This window comes from Anguilla anguilla, chromosome 1 (assembly GCF_013347855.1).
Source record: "Anguilla anguilla isolate fAngAng1 chromosome 1, fAngAng1.pri, whole genome shotgun sequence".
In the NCBI taxonomy this organism is placed as follows: domain Eukaryota; kingdom Metazoa; phylum Chordata; class Actinopteri; order Anguilliformes; family Anguillidae; genus Anguilla; species Anguilla anguilla.
This window is the reverse complement of record NC_049201.1, coordinates 47,697,568-47,719,594: the sequence shown is the minus strand read 5'-3', so window position 1 is coordinate 47,719,594 and position 22,027 is coordinate 47,697,568. Positions and strand designations below refer to the sequence as shown.

The window sequence follows — 22,027 nt, the reverse complement described above, 5'->3', positions numbered from 1 at the left end:
CTCACTGTATACATCTTGATGAAGAAAAATAAAAGATGCTTTAACCACTGTGTGGGGATGGGGTTTGGGAGAGGGGTCAAAAGAGGTAATAACAAAACCTGACATGAGTACGTGTAAGAAGTCAACCGTATCATAAACCAGAACAAAAATCCACTGAGGTATTCATTTTTTTTCATTACTTGTCAGTTTGTGAGTAATAACAATCTGTAGAAAAACTTATTTTTACCACATGACCCAAATAAAATTAGTGTTAATTTGCAGCGATGCGTTGTTTTTCAGCACTCGGTCATCGTTTGGTCATCTGCTGTTCCTGGGTCAGTTCACTGTAAAGGCATCTATTTTGAGCAAATTGAAATCAGATGGTTGCCTCCCCGGCACAGCGCAGAATGGAATGTCCGAGCTCTGGTGCTTTGAGCCCAGCTGTGCGTCGTTCACATCTGCTCCCATGATACAGCCTGTTCATCTGAGTGCACCTGAAAGCTGGGCTTTGTAAATGGATCTTTATTTTCAATGGTGCTGACAGTCTGCACACATTCAGAGACCGCTTCTTAGCAGGACATACACAGGGTCACTGGTCACTGAGCAACATCTTACCTGGATGGGCCTATAGCAGGCATGGAATGGAACCAGCACATCTAGACAATAACCAGATCTGTTTGTGGGATGTGTGGACTGACCCATGTTACTCAAACTTGGGGGGGTTTGCCTTGTTTTCCAGGGGTCTGGCTGAAGAGTAGTTTGGGGTACGTGCAGAAGGAGGGGGGCCAGCTCACTCTCAGCTACTCTGCCCTCCAGCTGGGCTACTGGGTCGTAGCCATGTCCCCTCTCAACACAGGTAAGGGGTACCGGGGGCTGATGACATCTGACACGGCCTATGTCTCTCCCCATTGACCAGCCACATAATGCAAGGCTGGCCAATAGGGAGAGACATAGACCCCGTTCACACCTGGTCGTTTCATGTGGATTATACCAGGATAGGGATTATACATATATAAATGAAGGTGTAAATGCACCCTCGATGCATTAGGAACGCATTGAAATCTGATCGCCAACACCAATTGAACTTGAGACAGATGTTATGCAGTGGTCACGCCTCTCAGTGAATATTACCAGGATGCGTCAGACTTGGAATTGCCAAAGATTGATTAGACAGAACTTTCCATTTTAGAAATATGTAGCTGAGTATCTGGTGAGTCTGTTGAATCTGTTACATATTAAAAACCACCCCCTTTTGCCGAGAGTGGATACTGAAAAAGCAAACTTGTCTCACATGGTCAAAAAAACCCTATGGGGAAATAAACACGTATGTAGTTTATTTTTTATTTTTTTCATTTATGATAAGAATGCAGTTGTTTGTCAAAAGCATCAAGATGAATCCTGACTATTCCCTACCTCTTTAATAACTTTCCATTTCTTCTGAAGCAAAGCTGGCTTTCTGCCATAGTTGCACTTTACTTCACATATCTATATTTATTTAAATATTTTATTAGTTTTAGCTGTTCCACTTTGTAGTACCGTAATGTCATAGACTGAAACTATCTGAAACTCTTTCTCATGTGTTGCGACAGCAGCGGTAGGACATGTATGACTTGCATTCAGATTTAGTGACTTGCATGATTGTAGTGAGCGTGAAAAATGATTGTGGGTTCAATTCCTGGAAGGGACATTTGGGCTGTGGCTTACTGGGCAATGTTTTTCCTGAATTCCACCAAAATAAAAGCCAGTTACTGCAGGTTATGCCTGGCTGTCCACAGCATTGGGACACCATCATTCCTGTCCTGCTAGGGGTAGGGTTGATTTAAGTAGACCATTCTCAGGAACTACTGTTCTCCCCCCAAAGAAGAGCATTGGCTTCAGCTGCAGTGCTGTTTTGGTTGGAGTGGGCGGGGCAGCACGGACCTTCACCAAAATAACCAAAGGCCATTGGTCTACCAGTGAAATGAATCAGAATGATTTGTGAGGTGACAGTTCTGAGAACAGGTGACTCACAGGCCAGTGAGTCACTCTGCCAGCGGTGACCCGTGTGCCGCTCCGGTGCGTGCGGCGTCTGACCGTGCGAACCCTGTCCTTTCAGGCGCAGTGGTGGCGAAGGACATCAGCACCTACCACACCGCCTTCCTATTGGCCATCCTGGGAGGCATGGCCCTCATCCTCCTCTTCCTGCTCTGTCTGCTGCTCTATTACTGCAGGTGCGTGACCAGGCCCACCTTGCTTCCCTACACTACCCCCCACAACCCCCAAAAATATACAGCCTGATGCGCGCGCGGATGCTAACTCCACTTCGAAGGCCCTCGTCTCGACTGCGCATGTTCAAAGTACTTAATGTAGGTAAAGTGATGAGCGGTAGATGAACTATCAACAATGAACCATGCTCTAAATGAACTATTTACCATTCATCAGTGTTTTATGCTGATTTGTCTGTTTTTAGGATTGAGTGAGGGACATCACACAAACTTTTACACAAAATTCACACAAAATTTACAGCTGTCGATCTTTTTAGAATCCCAGCTATGCACTTATTTATATTTTTTTGTATTTTTTTTCCACTTGTGCCACTATTTATGTACTGACTTGTATTTCACTGTCATGTGTAAAGTGCTTTGAGTCTTTTCACTTTTCAAGTGAAAAGCACTATAAAATGCATAATTATTATTATTCCAACCCACAACAAAACCATGCCACACCTTAGCTGATAACAAAAAAAAATCAAGACACTCTTCTGTAGTATAAAGATTTAAAAGGCCTTTATTGATAGATAAGAGAAGATTATTTTAAAAGCATGTTATACCTACGTGATTCAGCTTACTAACCTTCCTCTGAGCTGCCGTCACCCTGACGATGGCCAGTAAACCAAAATGCGTAGGTATAACATGCTTTTAAAATAATCTTCTCTGTGGACACGATGTATCAATAAAGCCATTTTAAAAATTTATATTACAGAAGAGTGCCTTGATTTTTTTCAATTATCAACTAATGGATGGACTGTTTTATAAGAGCACCTTCAATACTGCATTCCTGCATTGTAGCATCCTGGCAGCGTTCCTTTCTTTACTTCTTTATGATAGGAGACCAGGCCATCACTAACTGAAATGTCCATAGTATGGGAAACCAGTAGTAAAGCTCACATTTACAAAAAGTATGTATTCTATTATAATAACAAACATAATGAAAACAGAGTTAAGGAACAACAACAATTAAACAAAAGAACAGTAATAAAAACTAACTACAATGAAGAAAAGTAGAAATCAAAGGCAAAAATTAAAAACTCAAAATAAAAGTCACTCACCTGAAAAATTCTAATAAGAAGTTGCATATGCCATGTAATTATCTAAGTTCCAATAACATTGGAACACCGTTCATATTCAGTTAAAGGTAATTTGTTTTTTGGATAGCTGTACAGTAATGAAAAAAGCAATAATGTTCATATTCTGCATTTCTTGTACTGTAAAATAAATGTAATGTCATATATGAATATCGAAAATTAAATGGTTGGCTAAATAGTTGTAAAAACGTGCATAGTTATGACTCTAAAAAGATCTACAGCTGAAAGTCAAAGTTTGTGCAACATCCCTCACAAAATGACAAAAACAGATAAAACTGCAGAAAAACATCACTGAGCATATTCGATAGCTCCTCTGCCTCACATGGCTTTACCTACATTAAGTAATCAGAACATGCGCAGTTGAGAAGAGGGACTTAAGAGTGGTGTTTGCATCTGCGCATGCGTCAGACTGAAGGACCTGAGAGTGTCGCTTGCAGCCATGCCCTACTCCCACAACCTGCAGGTGTCCCGGTCACATGACAGGAACTGGGAACCATGACGATGCTGTTGCTTGGTAGCAGCCACACCAGAGAACCCCTCCTCTGGCCTGCCAATCAGTTCTTTCAGTCCCTTTTCATGACTGCTGAATTATCTTTTTTTTAAACAGCACTGATTGGTCAGATGTGTTTTATTTCTGGTTAAATAGTTGTTCCAGCATTCCCAAGGTGTTCTGTCTTTTGTCTGAGATTGTTAGCTTCACTGTACGACCAGTTACATTCTCTTAATGGGTTTGCATTTTTTATTATTATCATTATGGGCTTGACACATTGAGAAGATCAGTATCACCCTTTTACATTTGTTTTGTCTTTTTCTCCACACACTTCAAACAGCCCTGTTGATCACATGGTTCTTAAGGGTGGAGAATATCTTTATTATGACTGAAAGGATGTACTGCACTAAGTTCTCAGGCCTTCCATGGGGGCCTCTGGGTCCAGTCACTGAACTTCCCAAGGACAATGAGAAGTTAGGAAATATTATGTGTGTGTGTGTGTGTGTGCGCGTCCTGGGGCCCCCTGTGTATGCTGGTTTTTGTTCCCTCCACAGTTGTAATCCCAGAATTTTAGCAAGCTGTTAATTTTTCTTAATTAGATGCTTTTTGTGTTTAGAGGGATTATTTACCCTCTTAAGCCACATTATGTCATATTCCATTATGAGGAATAAAAACCCCATGTTCACATTGTACTTATTGTCTATATCGCAAACAGTTGCGGAAAAGAGGAAACAATTTTTTTAATTGATCAAATTAAAGACTGTGGTGAATCATTAGCCTCCTAATTAGGTTGTTGAACACCTATTTATATCCTTTTCATTACTGGTGTCCACACTTTCACCAATTAGGAGCCTACTGATTCACCTCTAAACATGTTTGTATGCCTACTTTATGAATCACTGTAATTCATGCTGTTGTTTCAACATTTCTGAAATAATATCATTTGGTAGAAAAAACTGGTAGAAAACATATGGGTGCTGCCCTCTAATGTTTGAAAAACGTTTTATGCATTTCATTCTGGCCCCACCCTAATTATGCTGTCAGAGTACCTCTTTGGAGGTGCAGCTACATCATGCAGATGTCAATCAAAACATTGACTGGGAAAATTGTTGCCACCCACAAATTTGTCCGTTTGCTTTTTAATACAACGGAACACCACTGGCACCTGATTGGCTAGATTGGTTTTGGCCGAACGTTTTCAAACGGGAGAAACATGGCAGTCTGTGCTGTTTAATCAGGTCTTGTGGTAGATTAGATGATCCAATGATAAGCAGCCTATATTAGAGGTGTGGTTACAGTTGTAAGGACTGGATAACCTAGCCTGTGTTAGGGGGTGTGATAGTGATGGTGATTGTGAACCTGATGGTAACACTTCCTGTGTCCTGGTGTCTCAGGAGGAAGTGCCTGAAGCCGCGCCAGCACCACCGGAAGCTGCAGCTGTCCTCGGCTCTGGACGGCTCCAAGCGGGACCAGGCCACGTCCATGTCGCACCTCAACCTGATCAGCGAGGTGCACCTGGAGCTGGCGTCGGCGACTGGCGAGCCGGACCTGCACACGCCCATGCTAAAGCCCTCCTACGAGGGGGACCCGCCCTCCCGCCACCACCACCACCACCACCACCTCCACGAGGGGGCCAGGGACAAGGGCGGGGCCTCGCTCAACAACCTGACGTCGCGGGCCTCCCTGCTCAAGGACTACCACAAGTCCGTGGAGACCTTCCCCCTCCAGGAGCCCCCGGGGGCCTACGAGCCGCCCACCCCCGACGGCTACCGCCGCAGCTACAGCTCCACCTCCTCCCAGCAGCCGCCGGCCCAGGCGTCGGCCCTCCAGCTGTGCGCCGCCAGCGAGAGCAGCGTCCGCGAGGCCGCCCTGCCCCTGCCCGCGCCCGCCACACCCGACCGGGGCCCGCCGGCGGACCGGAGGCCGGCCGACTACTCGCTGTCGCGGTCGGTGGACCACCTGGAGCGGCCCACCTCCTTCCCCAGGCCCGGGCAGCTCCTGTGCTGCAGCTCGGTGGACCAGATGACGGAGGGCGCGTACAGGAAGGTGCGCCCCACGCTGGTCATCCCGGCGCACTACATGAAGCTGCCCGGGGAGCACCCGTACGCCGGCCAGGCCCTCCTCCTGCAGACCGACCAGCAGAGCGACCTGGACACCATCCAGGCCGAGCTCTCGGCCTCCCACCGGCCCCAGGGCCCGCAGGGCCAGGAGCCCCTCCGCCCGGGCCTGGGCCCCCGCCACCCCTCGGGCCACGCCCTCCAGGACCCCCAGGACGGGGAGTGGACGCTGCAGACGGCCTCGGTGCCCGAGTCGCTGTCCATCCCCACGTCGCTCAGCGAGGCGGGCCTGGTGCAGATGAACGGCGAGGACCAGCTCCTGGCCGAGAAGACGCTGATGGAGCTGCGCGGCGGCAGGCCGCTGCCCCACCCGCGGGCGTGGTTCGTGTCCCTGGACGGGCGCTCCAACGCCCACATCCGCCACTCCTACATCGACCTGCAGAGGGCGGGCCACAGCGGCAGCAACGACGCCAGCCTGGACTCCGGGGTGGACATGAACGAGCCCAAGCCAGGCCGCCGCCCCCGCGAACGCGAACGTGAGCGAGAGCGTGAGCGCGAGCGCGAGCGCAAGGCCCCGCCCGCCGTGGCCTACACCCAGCTGGTCTACGTGGACGACGCCGGGCCCGACGGCAGCCAGAACGGGACGCCCGACTGCAGCCCCGAGGACAATGCCCTGGGGCCCCTGCTCCAGGAGGCCCCGGGCCCCGAGGAGGCAGAGGAGGCTCCGTCGCCGTCGCCTGTCCGCGATGTGGAGGTGGAGGTGGAGGGGGAGGGGGAGGGGGAGGAGGAGGAAGCAGAAGCGGAGGACGCGGTGTTCAGGACTGAGCGCGCCCTGCCGCAGGTGCGCCTTCCCAGCAGCCCCCCGGACGACGTGCCCGGTCACGATGACAGCGGGGAAGACGAAAACAAAAAGAGCCCCTGGCAGAAACGGGAGGAGAGACCACTGCTGGCCTTCAACCTCAAATGAGCAGCTACCCAACCCCGAACCCCGAACCCCGAACCCCGAACCCCGAACCCTGACCATTTGACATGGACAGAATTTTGGAAGCGCTGCCAAATATGGCATTCAGAGAGTGTTAGTGAGAAGACAACAAGCGTTCTCTGAGCAAACGAAATAAACATTTTATGCACAACTGCTATGCCTTTTTTTTACCGAACTGTACAGATAAGCAAAAATGAGCTGTAGGCGTAAAGAGGACAGGACACATAGCTTTATATCTGTCTGAGCTGCAGCTGGGTCAGATAATGTGACATACTCTCCTTTTGACATGTACTTGCACAAGCGGCAGCATTTGGACATTAATGACATTAAAATGGAAGGAAAAAGGTCAACGTAAGGCTTGATGTTAAGGGTTTTTTGATATTGAAACTAAAAAGGTATGTTGCTTTAAAAACAGCTATGCATTGCTTTTACAGTACGCTGTTGCTTAAGATGCCTTTTTTTTTGTCATTTTAAGCAGTACATTCTGATTTTTAGTTGGAAATATTTTACATGCATTTTTTCAAATTTTCTTTTTTGCGTTCCTTTGTTTCGTTTCGTTTTTTCTCTCTGCCTTGCCTTACAGTGAGATGGCAGCCGTGACCCTATGCGCCCCTACCTGAAACCAAACCGAGTTCTGTGTGTCATCAGTCCTCAAGAATCTACTTCCATGTTTTCCAAGTGCCTTGTGAACGTCGAAATGTACAGACCCAGAACCACTGCTTTGTTGTTCTTTTTTTTTTCCTCCATGGAGAACCTCACCTTCACCTTTTTTTCTGACCGGACTGCATGCAGTAAAATGGCTGCCGACCTGTTTCCCTTTCCCCCAGCGTTTTCTGTGGTCTCCACTCCTCCTCTTCGGTTTTAGATGTGGATTCTGTGTGGCAATAGCTAGACTAGAACATGAAAGTAAGTGGAGTGGCAGGTAAAAGACCATGTTTGTGTGTGTGTGTGTGTGTGTTCAAACAGTTTGTTTGACATAAAACCTCATAAAATGACTCAAGGTGTGCATAACAATGTACAGTTCCTAAGTGTGAAAGCTGTGTTTGTGAAGGGCACCGTTTCTTTTCTTTCTTTTAACATGGTAACTGCTGGGATGAGTATATTATGCTCTGAATGTTTAAAACTGGTAGCTTGTATGATAACTGAGGCTTATTAATCTGAATAAAACTGAGGTGGATGAATTGCATTCTGTACTGGGTGCTCTTCAGTTCTTCAATCATTTTTAAGTCCAAAGTGGCAGAATATGCAACACAAAATGAGGGAATGTAGGTGTGGAATTGCAAGAATGTCTGCTGTTTTTTTACAATAAAATCAATCCCACATTAGTCTTCTATATTCTGTAGGATGTTGTGTTCACAGTCAAGACTCACAATACTGATTTTCACAATCAACATAGTATTTCTGTTAACATAAATATAAAGGACACTGTAAAGGTGAGATTTTATATAATGAAAAAACACATTGCCTACCAAGTTGGCTGCAGATTTAAAAAAATTACTGAGATGATGAAAGCTAAAAATGTATTCATTGTTGCTCTATTGAGAGAGCCTTCCCAGCAGCAGCAAAACTTTGCTGTTTATAAACTGCAAAGCCATCTCTTGCTATCACTTTAAACAATGTTATAACACAGGATAAGTTATATTAGTCATTGAGAATAGACTGATATTTTAAGTGTTCTAAGGGAAACAACTGATTTACAGATTGAATTATGCTTGACTAGTTGCATATAAACATGTCAGAACTCAATAAGACACTCAATAAGGCTTTGCAGGCTGAAAATAATTTATGAAATACTTATATTTACTAGAGGATTAGATGAGCTTGCAACTACTCTCTATAAATACATTAGGTTGTATGATGCACATGCATCTTAATATACTAATCTGACACTTGCTCAGAAAGGCCTTCATCCCATTAATTGACCTTAAACAGCACCACTGTGACCAACACAAACATTATTACACAAAGTACTGCACTGAAATGTTTATGTTTACAAGTCTTAGATTGTATGTGTCTTTCTAGAAAGGAGTCTGTTTTTGTGATTACTGCTATGATGGTGTAATTACCTTTACATTTTAAAAAGTCTTCTCTCCAGCATCCATTTACCACAAATAATCCCTACAACACAATCTTTGAAGAAACAAAGATATCACCATCGCCTCTCTCCATATTCTGCATTTTGTAAGGTAAATGTTTTCATAATGGTGGGAAAAACCCTACCTGCAAAAAAGCCTTGTCTCTCTAGGTATCATTCCTGAAGCACTCTAGACATAAAACTAGAGATGGGGCTATTTTAGCATATCACATCTAGAGGATGAACACTTTGTGTAAAAGGCAGGATTGCTGATTCTTTGAAACCCTTAATGATCCAATATGATCCGTTTTGGGTCGCTTATAGTACTGTCGTTGAAATAGTATTTGTTTTTTATTAAATGTTCCCGTCCGTGTGAACTGAGTATATTGCATGCAGTATGTTACATACAGTTCGTTAGAGTAAAAGAGCGAGCACAGGCAAGACATCCATGGCACTGTGTGAATCATGTGTCCTATGGGTAGGTCTTATGTGATTGACGACAGCGGCCGGTATACTCTTATGTTGGACAGTGTAGATTTTAATTTCCCAATTATCCAATGTGGGCTGTAACAGCGGTTGTATCTCAATCTGAGCAAGGCTAATATCAGCTTATGTTACTGTTTTACACTGTTTCATGATACCGGGAACTTTCAGCTGCGCAGCCATGAAACACCTGTTGGTGATGCCGACAATAATCTGATTGGAATTTCTAAATATATCATCTAAGGTACTCATTACCCAGAAATTTCGCCACCATTGTGTCACGTCATTTACATACCGCTTATGCCAGATGAGATCACTGATCACTGTACTCTGTAACGCACGCCTTTATCGTGCCGGCTATCGTGCGCTGTCCGCAATATGGTTTCGAGGAGGACGGCAGGTAGAGGGCGCTGTTTCTGTCCTTATTCTCTTTGTGTTCTTTTTAATTCCTCCCTGCCTCCAGTATTACAAATTTTTTCAACATTTCTTTCCATGATGGCGGAGGACAGCGAATCTGCAGCCAGCCAGCAGAGTCTGGAATTGGACGATCAGGATACTTGTGGGATAGATGGAGACAATGAAGAGGAAAATGAGCACATGCAAGGGTAGGCAGCGGAAAAGCAGACATCACAACAATGCGGCGCCGCGCACACCCTATGAGTGACAGCCGAGGTGTAGAAGAGAAACGCACTGCATGCAGTTCGCTTGTGTTAGCTGGCTAGCTGTCTAGCCGAAGGCCCACCATTGATGCTGAATAATATTTCTCGCAAATGCGTTCTCGTGAAGGCACGCCAGTATAGCAGATGCTTGATCACGAACGCTCCGATGTCGGGAGTCGCAACATGACTCATAAGTTGGGTCAGTTTTGTCATGGTGGCTAGTACTTGGCTAGCTGATATCAAACTAATTGCACGCATGTGAAATTGTCCGTGCGCTAGCTGGATAGGATAGGTTAGCTGGATATTTCGTAAGCCAACGTTGGCCTGGTTGCTAACGACGCACAGATCTTGCAAAAACACAACGTTGAAGTATTTCAACGAGCCTCGGTTAATGAAAACGTATATAGATAGGATGCCGCGGCTGTAGTAGGAAGCATCTTGACCTCACTCTACGCTGACGCTGAAATGACAGTACAGTGTTATAAATACCTGCATTCTGTTGTCAGGCAGAAACGTCGCTGTCCTTACATGAAATGGGTACCTATGTTCTAAACATCATCGCTACTTTATTTGTGTGCTCGCGGACCGCCGTGGCACTAGGTTAACGTTATATAAGTCTATTGTTCGCCAGTGATAACGTGTAATTTTGTGGATAATGTGTCATTGAAATCTGTTATAATGCTGGTCTGAAGTCCATTGTAGCTTCATCACGTCATTCATGTCAGATGATTAGACACAACTGGAATAGCATACTGAAATTATGAGTTGGGTGCATCAGCCGCAGAGCATCAAACGGTGGCAAATTAAGTTATAATATCTGTCCCATTATGGAACGGTGGCCTACCTGTGGTTATGCTTTCAGGGGAAGAGTAGTGTTCTTGCTATGTGCTTACATTTGGTGTGCACCTTTAGCTAGTTTTATTTATTGAAATTCCTGTACTATTTTTGCATTGAATTGTGGTGCGAGTTGACAAAAGGCTTTTAAGTGCAAACAATACCCAATTCCAGGAGCCCGGGAGGAGACCTGGGGGCCAAGAAAAAAAAGAAGAAACAGAAGAGGAAGAAGGAGAAGCCCAGTTCAGGAGGCACCAAGTCTGACTCGGCCTCTGACTCCCAGGAGATCAAGGTGCTATGAGCGGCCGCTAACATTACCTGAGTCATTATTATGCCATTAGCTCAGGCTACCATCCGCAATACTTTGTTCATTACCATGCTTTTTAAATTCATGCCGTCAATTTTCCTGTTTTGCATTTCATTTAGAGTTAGGGAAGGACAAATAGAGGTAGAGAAAATGTCATTCTTTTAGAAAGGCACATTATCTGTTCAGAAATTAATGTTCTTTTACTCTACAGGATAGATTTTTGCCATAATTGAGAAACAATTTGTTTATACATTTTTTCATAAAATGTGTGTAAAAGGATCACATAAGCAGCACTTTTGGTGTGAGGGAGGAGACAAGTCTTTACCTCAAACATGTACTTCCCCCCCACTGGTCAGAACCCAGCCATACCCATGCAGAAACTGCAGGATATCCAGAGGGCCATGGAGCTGCTGTCCACATGCCAGGGTCCCGCCAAGAACATCGATGAGGCCACCAAACACAAGTACCAGTTCTGGGACACCCAACCCGTTCCAAAACTCAGTAAGTTCCACTGTGAGAAACTGGGGATGTACCATTGCACAGCTATGAATCGTTTAAGCAATGGAAGTGTAATACTCTACATCTGTTGGTCAGTGTCCTAATGATCATGTGCTTAGTATGCGCAGGCTGGCTAATTACTGTTTCCCATCTAATGAGGACTTGGGGTAATATTTTGATAGGAGGTCAAATAAATGATTTATGTTGTTACAGTAAATGAACCAATAAAACCAGCCTAAACTGCGGGTGGCTGGCTTCCAAGGAGCGAAGGTAGTTCATCAGATTGTGGTTGACCAGATTTGGACAATCTGATCTTCCAGGTCTCTTTAAACAGAAAAGGAGCACCCTCTACAGCTGGAAACTAAATTGGTACATTGAATACATTTCCTTCTTCAGTCAGATGGTGAAGTGCCTGGTTGGAATGAAAGCTGGTAGAAATCTTTTAGGAGGGCTGGGTCATGCCCTTTGGTGAGATGTGGGGTGTGTGTGGGTGGGGGGTTGGTGGTGTTGTGCAGGAGACTTTGCGTAGCTTGACCTAGCTCCTAACGATGAGCTGATGTGGGATGCTTTTCTCCTCCGACAAATTAATCTGAGGTTGACCTGCTACCTAACGGCCCATTTTGTGCTTCTGTCCTGATTGATGATGGATTGTGGGAAGGGAAAACGCTGATCTGGACGTGCTTTTGCCTTCCAGACGAGGTCGTCACCACCCATGGCCCCATTGAGCCGGACAAGGAGAACATTCGCCAGGACCCCTACTCCCTGCCCCAGGGCTTCATGTGGGACACGCTGGACCTCAGCAATGCTGAAGTGGTTAGTGCCCCAGTATGAGCACTGCAGACCTGGGTCAAATACGTATTTGTTTTGGATTCAAATACTTTTCTGTGCTCTGTTGAACTTGCCTGATGTATTTGAGCCTGCCATTATGACCAGAAGGCGGGGTTTGCACTTTTTGAGAGTACTTCATTTGTTCCAATACACCAGACAAGATCAGTAAAGCGTAGAAAAGTATTTGAATCCAAAACCAATAAGTATTTGACCCAGGTCTGAAGCGCTGCTATTGAACAGTTGACACACCCAATTAGGGGCAGTGGGACTGTTTGGTTACAACCCCAAAAAGGCTGTGATGCCGCATTGCCTTAGACATGAGTTCTACTGGGAACCTTTCTGAGAGCATTTATCCTGTCAGCAGGATGAGGCTTAATCAAAGGCACGTTTAATTGAAGCGCCTTTCTGTTCCGTCTTTCTTTCAGTTCTATTTGTTGGCAGTTATTATTTTGTAAATGTCATTGGAAATTTTTGTTTGACAGAGAGAGAAAAGGCTTTCTGGGGCTGAAACAGAGACAATTATGTCTGACATCAAAAAGAAAGAAAACATCTTTTCAAACAGAGCAAAAATCGTGGCTTGGTGAAGCATGTCAAACACATTCTGCCTCTGAGATATAAATTCTAGGTCAAAGTGATTCAAACAATTAATTATTCTTGTATGACTAAAACCATTTGACTGGCTCTGCTACCAGAGCCTGAGACTAGTTTCCGGCTTATTATTGGCTATTTGCTGTTGTTTTTGGTGTGTTTCTGGTTATTGTGATTTGAAATGAATGCGACAAATTTTTGTTGTGTGTTAAAAAGACAAATGCAGAGAACAGCTGTCTGACCGCGGAGGCTTGGCTTCTAATTCAGTAAGAGTGTTCTGTCCATGCATCTTTCCCTCACTCTTTCTCTCACTCTCTCTTTTTCTTCCTCTCCTTTCCCACTCCCCGGCCCTCTACCTTACTCCCTTACCTTTTCTCTTTTTTTCCATTCTCTCTGTTCATCTCCCCTGTTAACAGCTAAAGGAGTTGTACACGCTGCTTAATGAGAACTACGTGGAGGACGACGACAACATGTTCCGGTTCGACTACTCGCCCAACTTCCTCAAATGGTGAGAGGCGAACCTCACCCCGCTCCGCTCTCTGCACGCAGTAGGTCTTCAAAGAACCCTCGGCATCAACGGCAGCGGCTTCGAGTCTTTAAGGTTTCAGTCCATTCGTCTAGAAAGAGTCTACACAGCTTGAGGTTTATTTCCCACCACAGCATTCAAGCGCTTGATTAAGCTAATTACCGTGATTCGGCTGAGTGAGCCACTCCCCCTAAACTCTGGGTGTCAGTGAAAGAGTGCTGGGATGCATTTTGGACTGTGGACTGCCTGTGGGCTTCATCTAGAAGACTCGATTGCTCTCCCGCTGGCTCGCTGCCCTGACAAGATCTCCACATTTGTCAGGACTCAGGAGTCTTTATGTCAACAGAGCGGGGTCAAATTGGGGGCACTTTTTGATGAACTTGCTGGGCAGCAGCAACTCAGCGAGGACAGTGTTGCTAAACTGCTAGGGTTCAACAGTCCTAAGACGCAGGCCCAGGATTATAACATTATAAAATCAGCCCCGCTGTCGTCTGTGTCAATATTTGAACCGGAGTGCCACAAGATGAATCTGCGGTCGCTTGGTGATGAACTTACCTGCAGCACAAACTCGGCAGCGGCGATGTTTTGAAACCTGCTAGGGTTCGAGAGTCCCCAGAGATCGACGGAAGCCTCTGTCTGCCTCCTGCTGGGGCGTTATTTGGGAAGATGGGCGCTGAACTAATTAAAATTTAATCGCGGCTCGGGTCCACTCGGATTAAAAGCTTATGCCATCGATCTGACTCGTCGAGAGAACATTTTGGCGGCGTAAAATGCTGAGCTGCCGGCTCCGTGGCTGCCATGTCTCTTTCGTACTCCATAAATATCTGACTGAGACTGTCAGACTGGCACTCGCAGCGACTTGCACCCAGCATGCTTTAGTGCCTGCTTTTCCTGTATCGGAAACCGCTCCGCTAGTCAGCACTGCTGGGCTAACCTGCACGTGCTTAGGATTTCTGACACAACGGATATCATCTCAGAAACTATAAGACTACCATGGGATGACTAAACTGAGAGAGACTCTAGAGAGGCTGAAATACAGCTTTTGGAATGCCTGTAACACGATCCTTTTAACATCTGCTTGCATATGTATTATCCATTGTGGAAATAATTTGCATTCCAAAGCAAGCAACGCTCAAGCTTTTATTTAAATGAATACCTTTTCCCAGAAAAGGGATTAAAATAGTATTTCAATGCAGAATCCGTGACATCACTAGCAGTTTGAAGATGATGTGACTATGTGACAGAGTTTGGCTTTTCTGCCCTGTCTCTGTAGATAATTCTCTGTGTGTGTGTGCGCGCGCACATGTGTGTGTACATGCGTGTGTGTGTGCGTGTGTGTGCGTGCGTGCGTGTGTGTGTGTGTGTTTGTGCATACGCTCTCTTTCAGGGCACTGCGGCCCCCAGGCTGGCTCCCGCACTGGCACTGTGGAGTGAGGGTTTCCTCCAATAAGAAGCTGGTGGGTTTCATCAGTGCCATTCCCGCCCACATCCACATCTATGACACGTGAGTCACAGCCAGCCGGCTCCTCTGTCCCAGCGCTTACCTTTAAATCTGAGTTTTTCTTTAACAGTAACCTAGCAACTGTCTGGCCGTTTCCTCCCGGCCTCCTTCCAGGTTGAAAAAGATGGTGGAAATCAACTTCCTGTGCGTTCACAAGAAGCTGCGGTCCAAACGCGTGGCCCCGGTGCTGATAAGGGAGATCACCCGGCGGGTCAACCTGGAGGGGATATTCCAGGCTGTGTACACGGCTGGTGTTGTCCTGCCCAAACCCGTGTCCACTTGCAGGTATTGTGGCATGTCTCTGGTCCACCACTAGTTAGCACTCTCTTTCCCTCCCTCCAAGAGGGATGGCTGGAAAGTATGTATCTTTATTAAGGGTTGGTTTATAAAAGGTTGACGTTTCTACTGTGCTGTGTGTGTGTGTGTTCAGGTACTGGCATCGATCTCTGAATCCAAGGAAACTGGTTGAAGTAAAATTTTCCCATTTGAGCAGAAATATGACTTTACAAAGAACAATGAAGCTCTACAGATTGCCAGATGTAGGTACTTTTAAAAATTTTGATGATCTTTGTTGTTTATGTTCCCTTTATTGCCTGATGGGTATGACTGTGTTGATGAGTTCAAAATTTTACATTTCAGATGTGATGGAAATTGTATCATTTGAACGGACAAACTGCACTTGTGAGATGTGTATTTTTAGCATGGAGAACCTGATAAATGTCACTCCAGCAGAGGGCAGAAAAGAGCCCTGTTGTGCAGATATAGTCTTCACTATTGGGCTGAAGGGCTTGCTTCTATTGTTATGTCACAGTTATGTCACAGCTGCCACAGCATGTTTGCGGGGGCACAAATATGACAAAGTGAAATCGTGCCCCTCCCGCAGACCACCAAAACGGCAGGCTTGCGCGTCATGGAGAAGCGGGACATCAAACAGGTCACAGAGCTGCTAGACAAGTACCTGAAGCAGTTCCACCTGCGGCCCGTCATGGGTGAGGAGGAGGTGTCGCACTGGTTCTTACCGCAAGAGAACATCATAGACACTTATGTTGTGGAGGTAAATGCATACTCCTGCCATGATTGTTTCTGATTCGTTTTCTACTGGAAATGCACCGCTTTAGGGCAGGGGCCTCCAGACTGCTCTGGGCTGCCCCCGTTTTAAAAATATTTAGTTTGTATTTCATAAAATAGGTATTTTAGACTACCTCAAATAATTAGTAATTTGTGACATATTATCTTATATTAAGTGTGTGTGTGATATTGGGGCCATGCTACATGGTGGCCTGTTTCAGACATGCTTTCATGCATTGATGATTTAAATAGCCAGTCCTTTGCAGCAAGTAATGGGTGCTGGATACACTGGCCAGCGGTTAATAATTTTTTGACAAAGGGGTCCTCTTTAGGGAGCATGGAGGAGATGGTCTGGGAACCCTTAAGCACTGCTTATCAGGAAGAGTGCAGTCCAGAGTTAAAATGCTAAAATGTTCTCAGACCTGGGGTGTGAAACTAAACGCCTTCAGTCTAGAACAGAACTACAACTTGCCTGGACAATAATTCGTGAGAAATGTGTATTAGTCCTCAAATAGTTGCATGTCAGTTTGAACTGAGGGAATATAATACTGATTAAGTGTTGCATATATGCACACGTCAAAATTCTGCCCACATGCAGCACTAACACAAAGCAATGTCTTTTTAACGTTTCACGGCAGAGAATTTAATCAATACTTGGCCTTAAACTCACTCTTTCAATTACACAAACATAGATTGTTGGGTTCCTTGATCACCAGTTAAGTTGCATTTCACTCGTTTTATTTCATGGTCAACATTAAAGACAAATGCTAATTGAATCCGGACCGTAAACTTTGTGTGCGTAATGAGAGTGCATTTGTTACTTTGCTGAAATCTCAAAAACAATCTGGCAAACAGTGGCACTACTTAAGAGTGAAGGCCGGCAGTCAGGAACGTTATATTTTCACCGCAGAGCCACATAGCCTCAAATGTACTTGCTGGCACCGATTCTGTGCTCTCATTCCTTCGATGAGCACCTGATCGGGTCTGATGTCACATTTTTGGTGTGTGGTACAGGGCCCAGGTGGAGTGCTGACGGACTTCACCAGTTTCTACACCCTCCCCTCCACCGTTATGCACCATCCCATCCACAAGAGCCTGAAAGCGGCGTACTCATTTTACAACGTTCACACGGAAACCCCTTTGATGGACCTGATGAACGACGCCCTAATCCTAGCCAAGCTGGTATGAAATCTCTTGCCCTGGGTCAGCGCCCTCTTGTGGGGGGACACCACCCATCATGCTGAGCTTTCCGGATTTCTAATACAGTTCTAATACGGATTTATGCCGTTTTTTTTTTTTTGTTTCTACTTTTAACAGAAAGGCTTTGATGTGTTCAATGCACTGGATCTAATGGAGAACAAGACATTCCTGGAAAAGCTGAAATTTGGTATAGGAGATGGGAACCTGCAGTATTACCTGTACAACTGGAAGTGTCCACCAATGGACCCTGAAAAGGTGAGGGGGCTCAGCAGGATATGCGGTTGTCTTTGTCAAAAGGGTGTCGACAGGTACAGACAGAATAGCATTTCATTCTAGAAGCCCAGGCTTCTAGAGGGCAGGGTCTTTACCTCCACCTAGGTTATGTAGACGTCCGTCCGTCTCTTTGTCCATCCATCCATGACAGACATACACTACATGGCCAAAAGTTTTTGGACACCTGACATCCAACATCTCATCCAAAATTATGGGTATTAATATGGAGTTGGTCCACCCTTATATGGTTTTGTCACTTGCTGTAGCATCGTAGTGTAGCAGTCTACATATCTTTTATCGACAAAGAAAATGTAAGAGCGTATTTATGATGTTGTATTGCATTGTAAACGTCTGTCTGCTGTTGTTTCAGGTTGGGCTTGTGCTCCAGTAAGTGCAGTTGTTTACAGTCGCCACTCTGCACATATTAAGATGGGAGACAGGCTGCGACTTCACATCTCGAACCCGCCGGAACTGCGTTGAAGAGGCAGCCCGGGAGCTGGGTAAAGAAAAAGAGAAACCAACAATCAAAAACGTGAATGGAAACCATCACTTCAAACTGTTCTCCTAGGTCTTGTTTATTTAATGAGAACATTATTTCCGATCACACAGAAGTGATGCCTCTCTCAACCATTACCCTGAATGTGAAACCATAGTCTGCTCAAGACTGACTTTCATAAATCTTTTTTGTCCATCCAAGAAAGAAATGGAGTTTTTTTTTTTTTTTTCCATTGTTTTAAATACGTATACACACATACATACACATTACGCATACAGCACATGCACACATAGGATTCCTATGTGTCAGAAGAATGAAGGTTGTTTTTAAGAGAAAAAAATCCAAAATGTCTAAGTTCTTTTTGTACTACAAAGGTGCATTGGTATATGTACATCTGAGAAGGAAAAAGTTCTGTACATTAATGCCAGATATTTATTGATGTCTTATGTGGTTTACCTGAGGGGAACAAAAAGTCCAAAGTATTTTATTTAGCGCTAACTTTGATGTCACAAACTTTGGCGTTCCAACAGGAACTCAGTATGAGATATTTGAAGCGTGTACATTTAAGGAAGTATGTAGATTTTTTTGAAGCACAATGTGTTCTTAAATGAGCCGAGTCTTTACATTGACCAGGTGGTTTGGCAAAATGTAGACGTGAAGACAAACGTCTCCAAATTTTACCAATGCCCGTGGTGTTTTTTTTTTTTTTAATTCCCCCCCCCCCCATTTGCCAAGCCACCATTAAACATTCCTCAAGCACTCTACGGTAATAGCCTTTCTGATATTTAGAATGTCTTGGTTGAAAACATGTTACTGAAAAGGGGTTTAACTTTTTTTGTGAGGATCACCATGAATCAGAATTAGGTCACTACTGTATGGGCTGTTCTGCACCTTGTGATTAATATGCTTAACTCAGATCCAGGGGCATTTCTGCTCTTGGAGCAATCATTTAAGGCAGGGAAGTATCCAGACAATTTCTGCTTTTTCCTGTTTTTTTTTTTTTTGGTTTTTTTTTTACCTCCAATAACATTCTTCTGGAAAGAATGTCAGGACCTGACTTGTAGTTGTTTAATATTCGAGTCACTCTGGTGAAAGCTGGATATAATGCATTTACATTAAGGTAATGAACAGCTTAGTACTGTACTGAATTGAACCAGAGATGTACTTTTCTTTGATGCTTAATGCTTCACACATAATTAAATGCTTTAAACGTTTCGAATGTGGCTTTGTGAAAATCGTGCTGTGTCCCAGGTTAAATCAAAGTCCCAGCGTACTGTAAAATGCCATGTCAATGTCATGGATTGGGGAGAGCAGTGTGGGCATCTAACGACGATGTCTGGCAATGCTGAATCTGATCAGAAATCTGACTGATGAAGGTCCAATATTTTACAATGGAGCCCTGGTGTATGATGGATGAGATTTACCAGTGTGCTTTTCAGCTTGTATGCATTTGAAGTTGGAATGAATGCCCCCAAGGATTGATCTCATCTGATAGTGAAAGTACCCAAAGTACTTGCCTTATTTAAAGAAAAGTTGTTTTTAAATATCAAATGTGTGATTTTGAAAAGATGCACAGCTTTCTCTTACTGAAAACAATATATTTTTATTGAACTCCATGGCAGGTTGTGAAAGAACTGAAGAACAAGAACCAGCACCATTTAACATGACTATCATCCAAATATCTGATCATTTTAAATACATGTTAAGGTATACCAGCATGGATATTTGAATAAACTCATCCAAACATATAGTTGTCTTCTAGATTTTTTTTCTGTTTACAATCATGCCACTGCCACATAGTTTATCTTGAGCTACTGTGTAATGTTATGCAAATTTTACTGTGAAGCCATTTCGGGTATGAAGTACTGGTGTTGGAATATCCTTTTAGAGCAGGGCTGCCCAACCCTGATCCTGGAAATCTACGGTCCGGTAGGTTTTAATTTCAACCATAATTGGACACAGCTGATTCTACTAATTTGTATTAGATCTCTCGTTGTTGAATGAGATGTGCTTTGTTAGGGTAGGAGTGAAAACCTACAGGACAGTAGATCTCCAAGAACAGGGTTGGGCATCTACTTTTAAGAGAATGTGAAATTCAATTAAACCATCCTTCACTGCTAATTCAAGTTACACCAAAGTTATACCATTTGTATGAAAGTGTTGGCTGATCTGAATGTCAGAGGAACTTCAATTAGCGTGTCCACCAATATGGCCATTGACAAATTATACATTAAATTGTAGCCTGACCAAAAAAAAATAATATATATAAACATGAAAAGTGTTCAGGCCTTTGTTATGTAAAAATACAGTAGACCATAAAGACATGAAAGATTACTATTAAGCAGGTCATTGGGAAAAGAAAACATTAAAAAAACCTGTTTTAATTTCTCTACTTTTTCTTCTTGTTCTTTGGCTTGCGGATCTTTGAAGGGTTGGGAATGATCTTCTTAACTTTGAGGGACTGGAGGACTGGTGAATGGGTTTTAAACCCAGCCATCTCAGGAGAGGTGTCTTCAATTTTCCGTTTCTGACCCCTGTTTTCATTTCCGTTCTCCAATTCATCTTTTTGCCCGCCACTGACTGGTTGATCCTTTGTACTCTCCTGTGTTTTTGTCTTGACTGGCATCCAGGGCACCTGGAACGGGGGCACTTTTGGAATAATGGCGCTGACAGTCTGGGAGAATAACTCCGTGTTCCGCTTGAAGCCCAGCGCCAAAACGCACTTGAGGCCAAGCACAGGTGCCATGTTCTCGCTGAGTCGAGGTACCTGACATGCCGGCACTGCCCGGGTCTTGCTAAGAGTGATCAGGTGATTGGTCATATGCCAGGGTTTGACCGACTTGCACACCAGTACAAGGCAGAGTTCGTTTCTCTCCAGCGCTCTGGTGACTTCGTTGATCCCGATCGCTAGCTGTTTCCTGGCAGCCAAGTCAGTCCACCCATCATGTATCCCCTCTTGGGGTAGGCCTCCTTGAATGTCCTCCTTTTCATGATGTTCATCCACTAGACTCTCTTGTGCTGGCTGCTCTCTCTTTTTGCCCCACTTTCGATTCTTCTTCACCCCCTCTCTTTTCTGAAGGCCAACCTCTGCCATTTTTTCCTTCAGGAGATTGAGGATGAAATGCATGTCTTCCCTCTCCAGGGGGCTCCATTGGAGACTATAAGGAGAGTTCAGGGATGTTTTCACCGGTATTGGCCGTTTTTTCTCTTTCTTTCCTCCTTTGCCTGAGGAGGCCATACTTCACAGAGAGCGATCTAAAGAAAAATATGTTTATCCGATACGCTGTATGCGACATTACTGGATAGCATGTATGCGCTGTCCACGTCAAGTTGTGTAATTAGCGAATTCATTATCAACATTAAAATAAACGCATTTCTTCTATGAAATTGTACTCGAGTACCTCATATGTAGGCTTAATTAGTAAGAACTGTTAAATGGCCACGACCCTTAGCTACAACATTTCAGCTAATGTATGTGAATTTATCATATGTAATAAAAAAAAATAAAAGTAACTTAAACACCAATATCTTTCTTAGCGTTCAGAAGTGATTTTGTAAGATAACTTTCCGTTAATCTCCTTGGCATGAGGTAATGTCGCTGATTGTTTGGTAGGTCGCAAGCTAAATTAGCTAGCTTGCTATATAATTTGCGACCTGAAAACTACACATGATGCATCTAATCTCTTCATAGTTTGAACAACAACTTATGCCTAGGTACATTCATGTATTTCTTACCAGATTTTTGACTGCAGAATCGATAGCAGCAAGGCGAAATAATGATGTATTTCATAAGAGAATTCACAAACACCACCTGACATCCTTCTGGGCGCAGCCATATTTT

The 22,027-nt window shown here is 44.4% G+C and overlaps 3 protein-coding genes across 3 annotated transcripts in view; 2 read left to right on the top strand and 1 right to left on the bottom strand.

Annotated features, from left to right (window-relative positions):
• The window catches only part of fam171a1 (family with sequence similarity 171 member A1), a 53,883-nt gene extending 45,707 nt beyond the window's left edge, over window positions 1–8,176 (top strand). Inside the window, exons 6-8 of the mRNA XM_035383987.1 lie at window positions 719–835; window positions 2,075–2,189; window positions 5,207–8,176. Coding sequence (XP_035239878.1) covers window positions 719–835; window positions 2,075–2,189; window positions 5,207–6,836 — 1,862 coding nt within the window. The 3' untranslated portion in view covers window positions 6,837–8,176. The remainder of the gene's footprint in view (window positions 1–718; window positions 836–2,074; window positions 2,190–5,206) is intronic.
• A 1,679-nt stretch (window positions 8,177–9,855) lies between these two features.
• nmt2 (N-myristoyltransferase 2) lies at window positions 9,856–19,934 on the top strand. The gene is made up of 12 exons (XM_035388022.1): window positions 9,856–10,013; window positions 11,076–11,193; window positions 11,565–11,709; window positions 12,401–12,519; window positions 13,539–13,630; window positions 15,036–15,152; window positions 15,264–15,434; window positions 15,580–15,688; window positions 16,033–16,203; window positions 17,232–17,399; window positions 17,535–17,672; window positions 18,061–19,934. The coding sequence occupies exons 1-12, from the start codon at window positions 9,901–9,903 to the stop codon at window positions 18,079–18,081; spliced, it is 1,482 nt and encodes a 493-aa protein (XP_035243913.1). The 5' UTR covers window positions 9,856–9,900; the 3' UTR covers window positions 18,082–19,934.
• rpp38 (ribonuclease P/MRP 38 subunit) lies at window positions 19,774–21,961 on the bottom strand. Its single transcript, XM_035388033.1, has 2 exons — window positions 21,922–21,961; window positions 19,774–21,441 (listed from the first exon to the last, which is right to left on the bottom strand). The coding sequence occupies exon 2, from the start codon at window positions 21,422–21,424 to the stop codon at window positions 20,576–20,578; it is 849 nt and encodes a 282-aa protein (XP_035243924.1). The 5' UTR covers window positions 21,425–21,441; window positions 21,922–21,961; the 3' UTR covers window positions 19,774–20,575.
• Between the last annotated feature and the right edge of the window lie 66 nt (window positions 21,962–22,027).

Coding starts and splice junctions, on each gene's coding strand:
- nmt2 (XM_035388022.1), top strand. CDS start 9,901: ATGATGGCGGAGGACAGCGAATCTGCAGCCAGCCAGCAGAGTCTGGAA. Junction 12,520..13,538: donor ACCTCAGCAATGCTGAAGTG/GTTAGTGCCCCA, acceptor CCCTGTTAACAG/CTAAAGGAGTTGTACACGCT. Junction 15,689..16,032: donor AGCTCTACAGATTGCCAGAT/GTAGGTACTTTT, acceptor CCCCTCCCGCAG/ACCACCAAAACGGCAGGCTT.
- rpp38 (XM_035388033.1), bottom strand. CDS start 21,424: ATGGCCTCCTCAGGCAAAGGAGGAAAGAAAGAGAAAAAACGGCCAATA.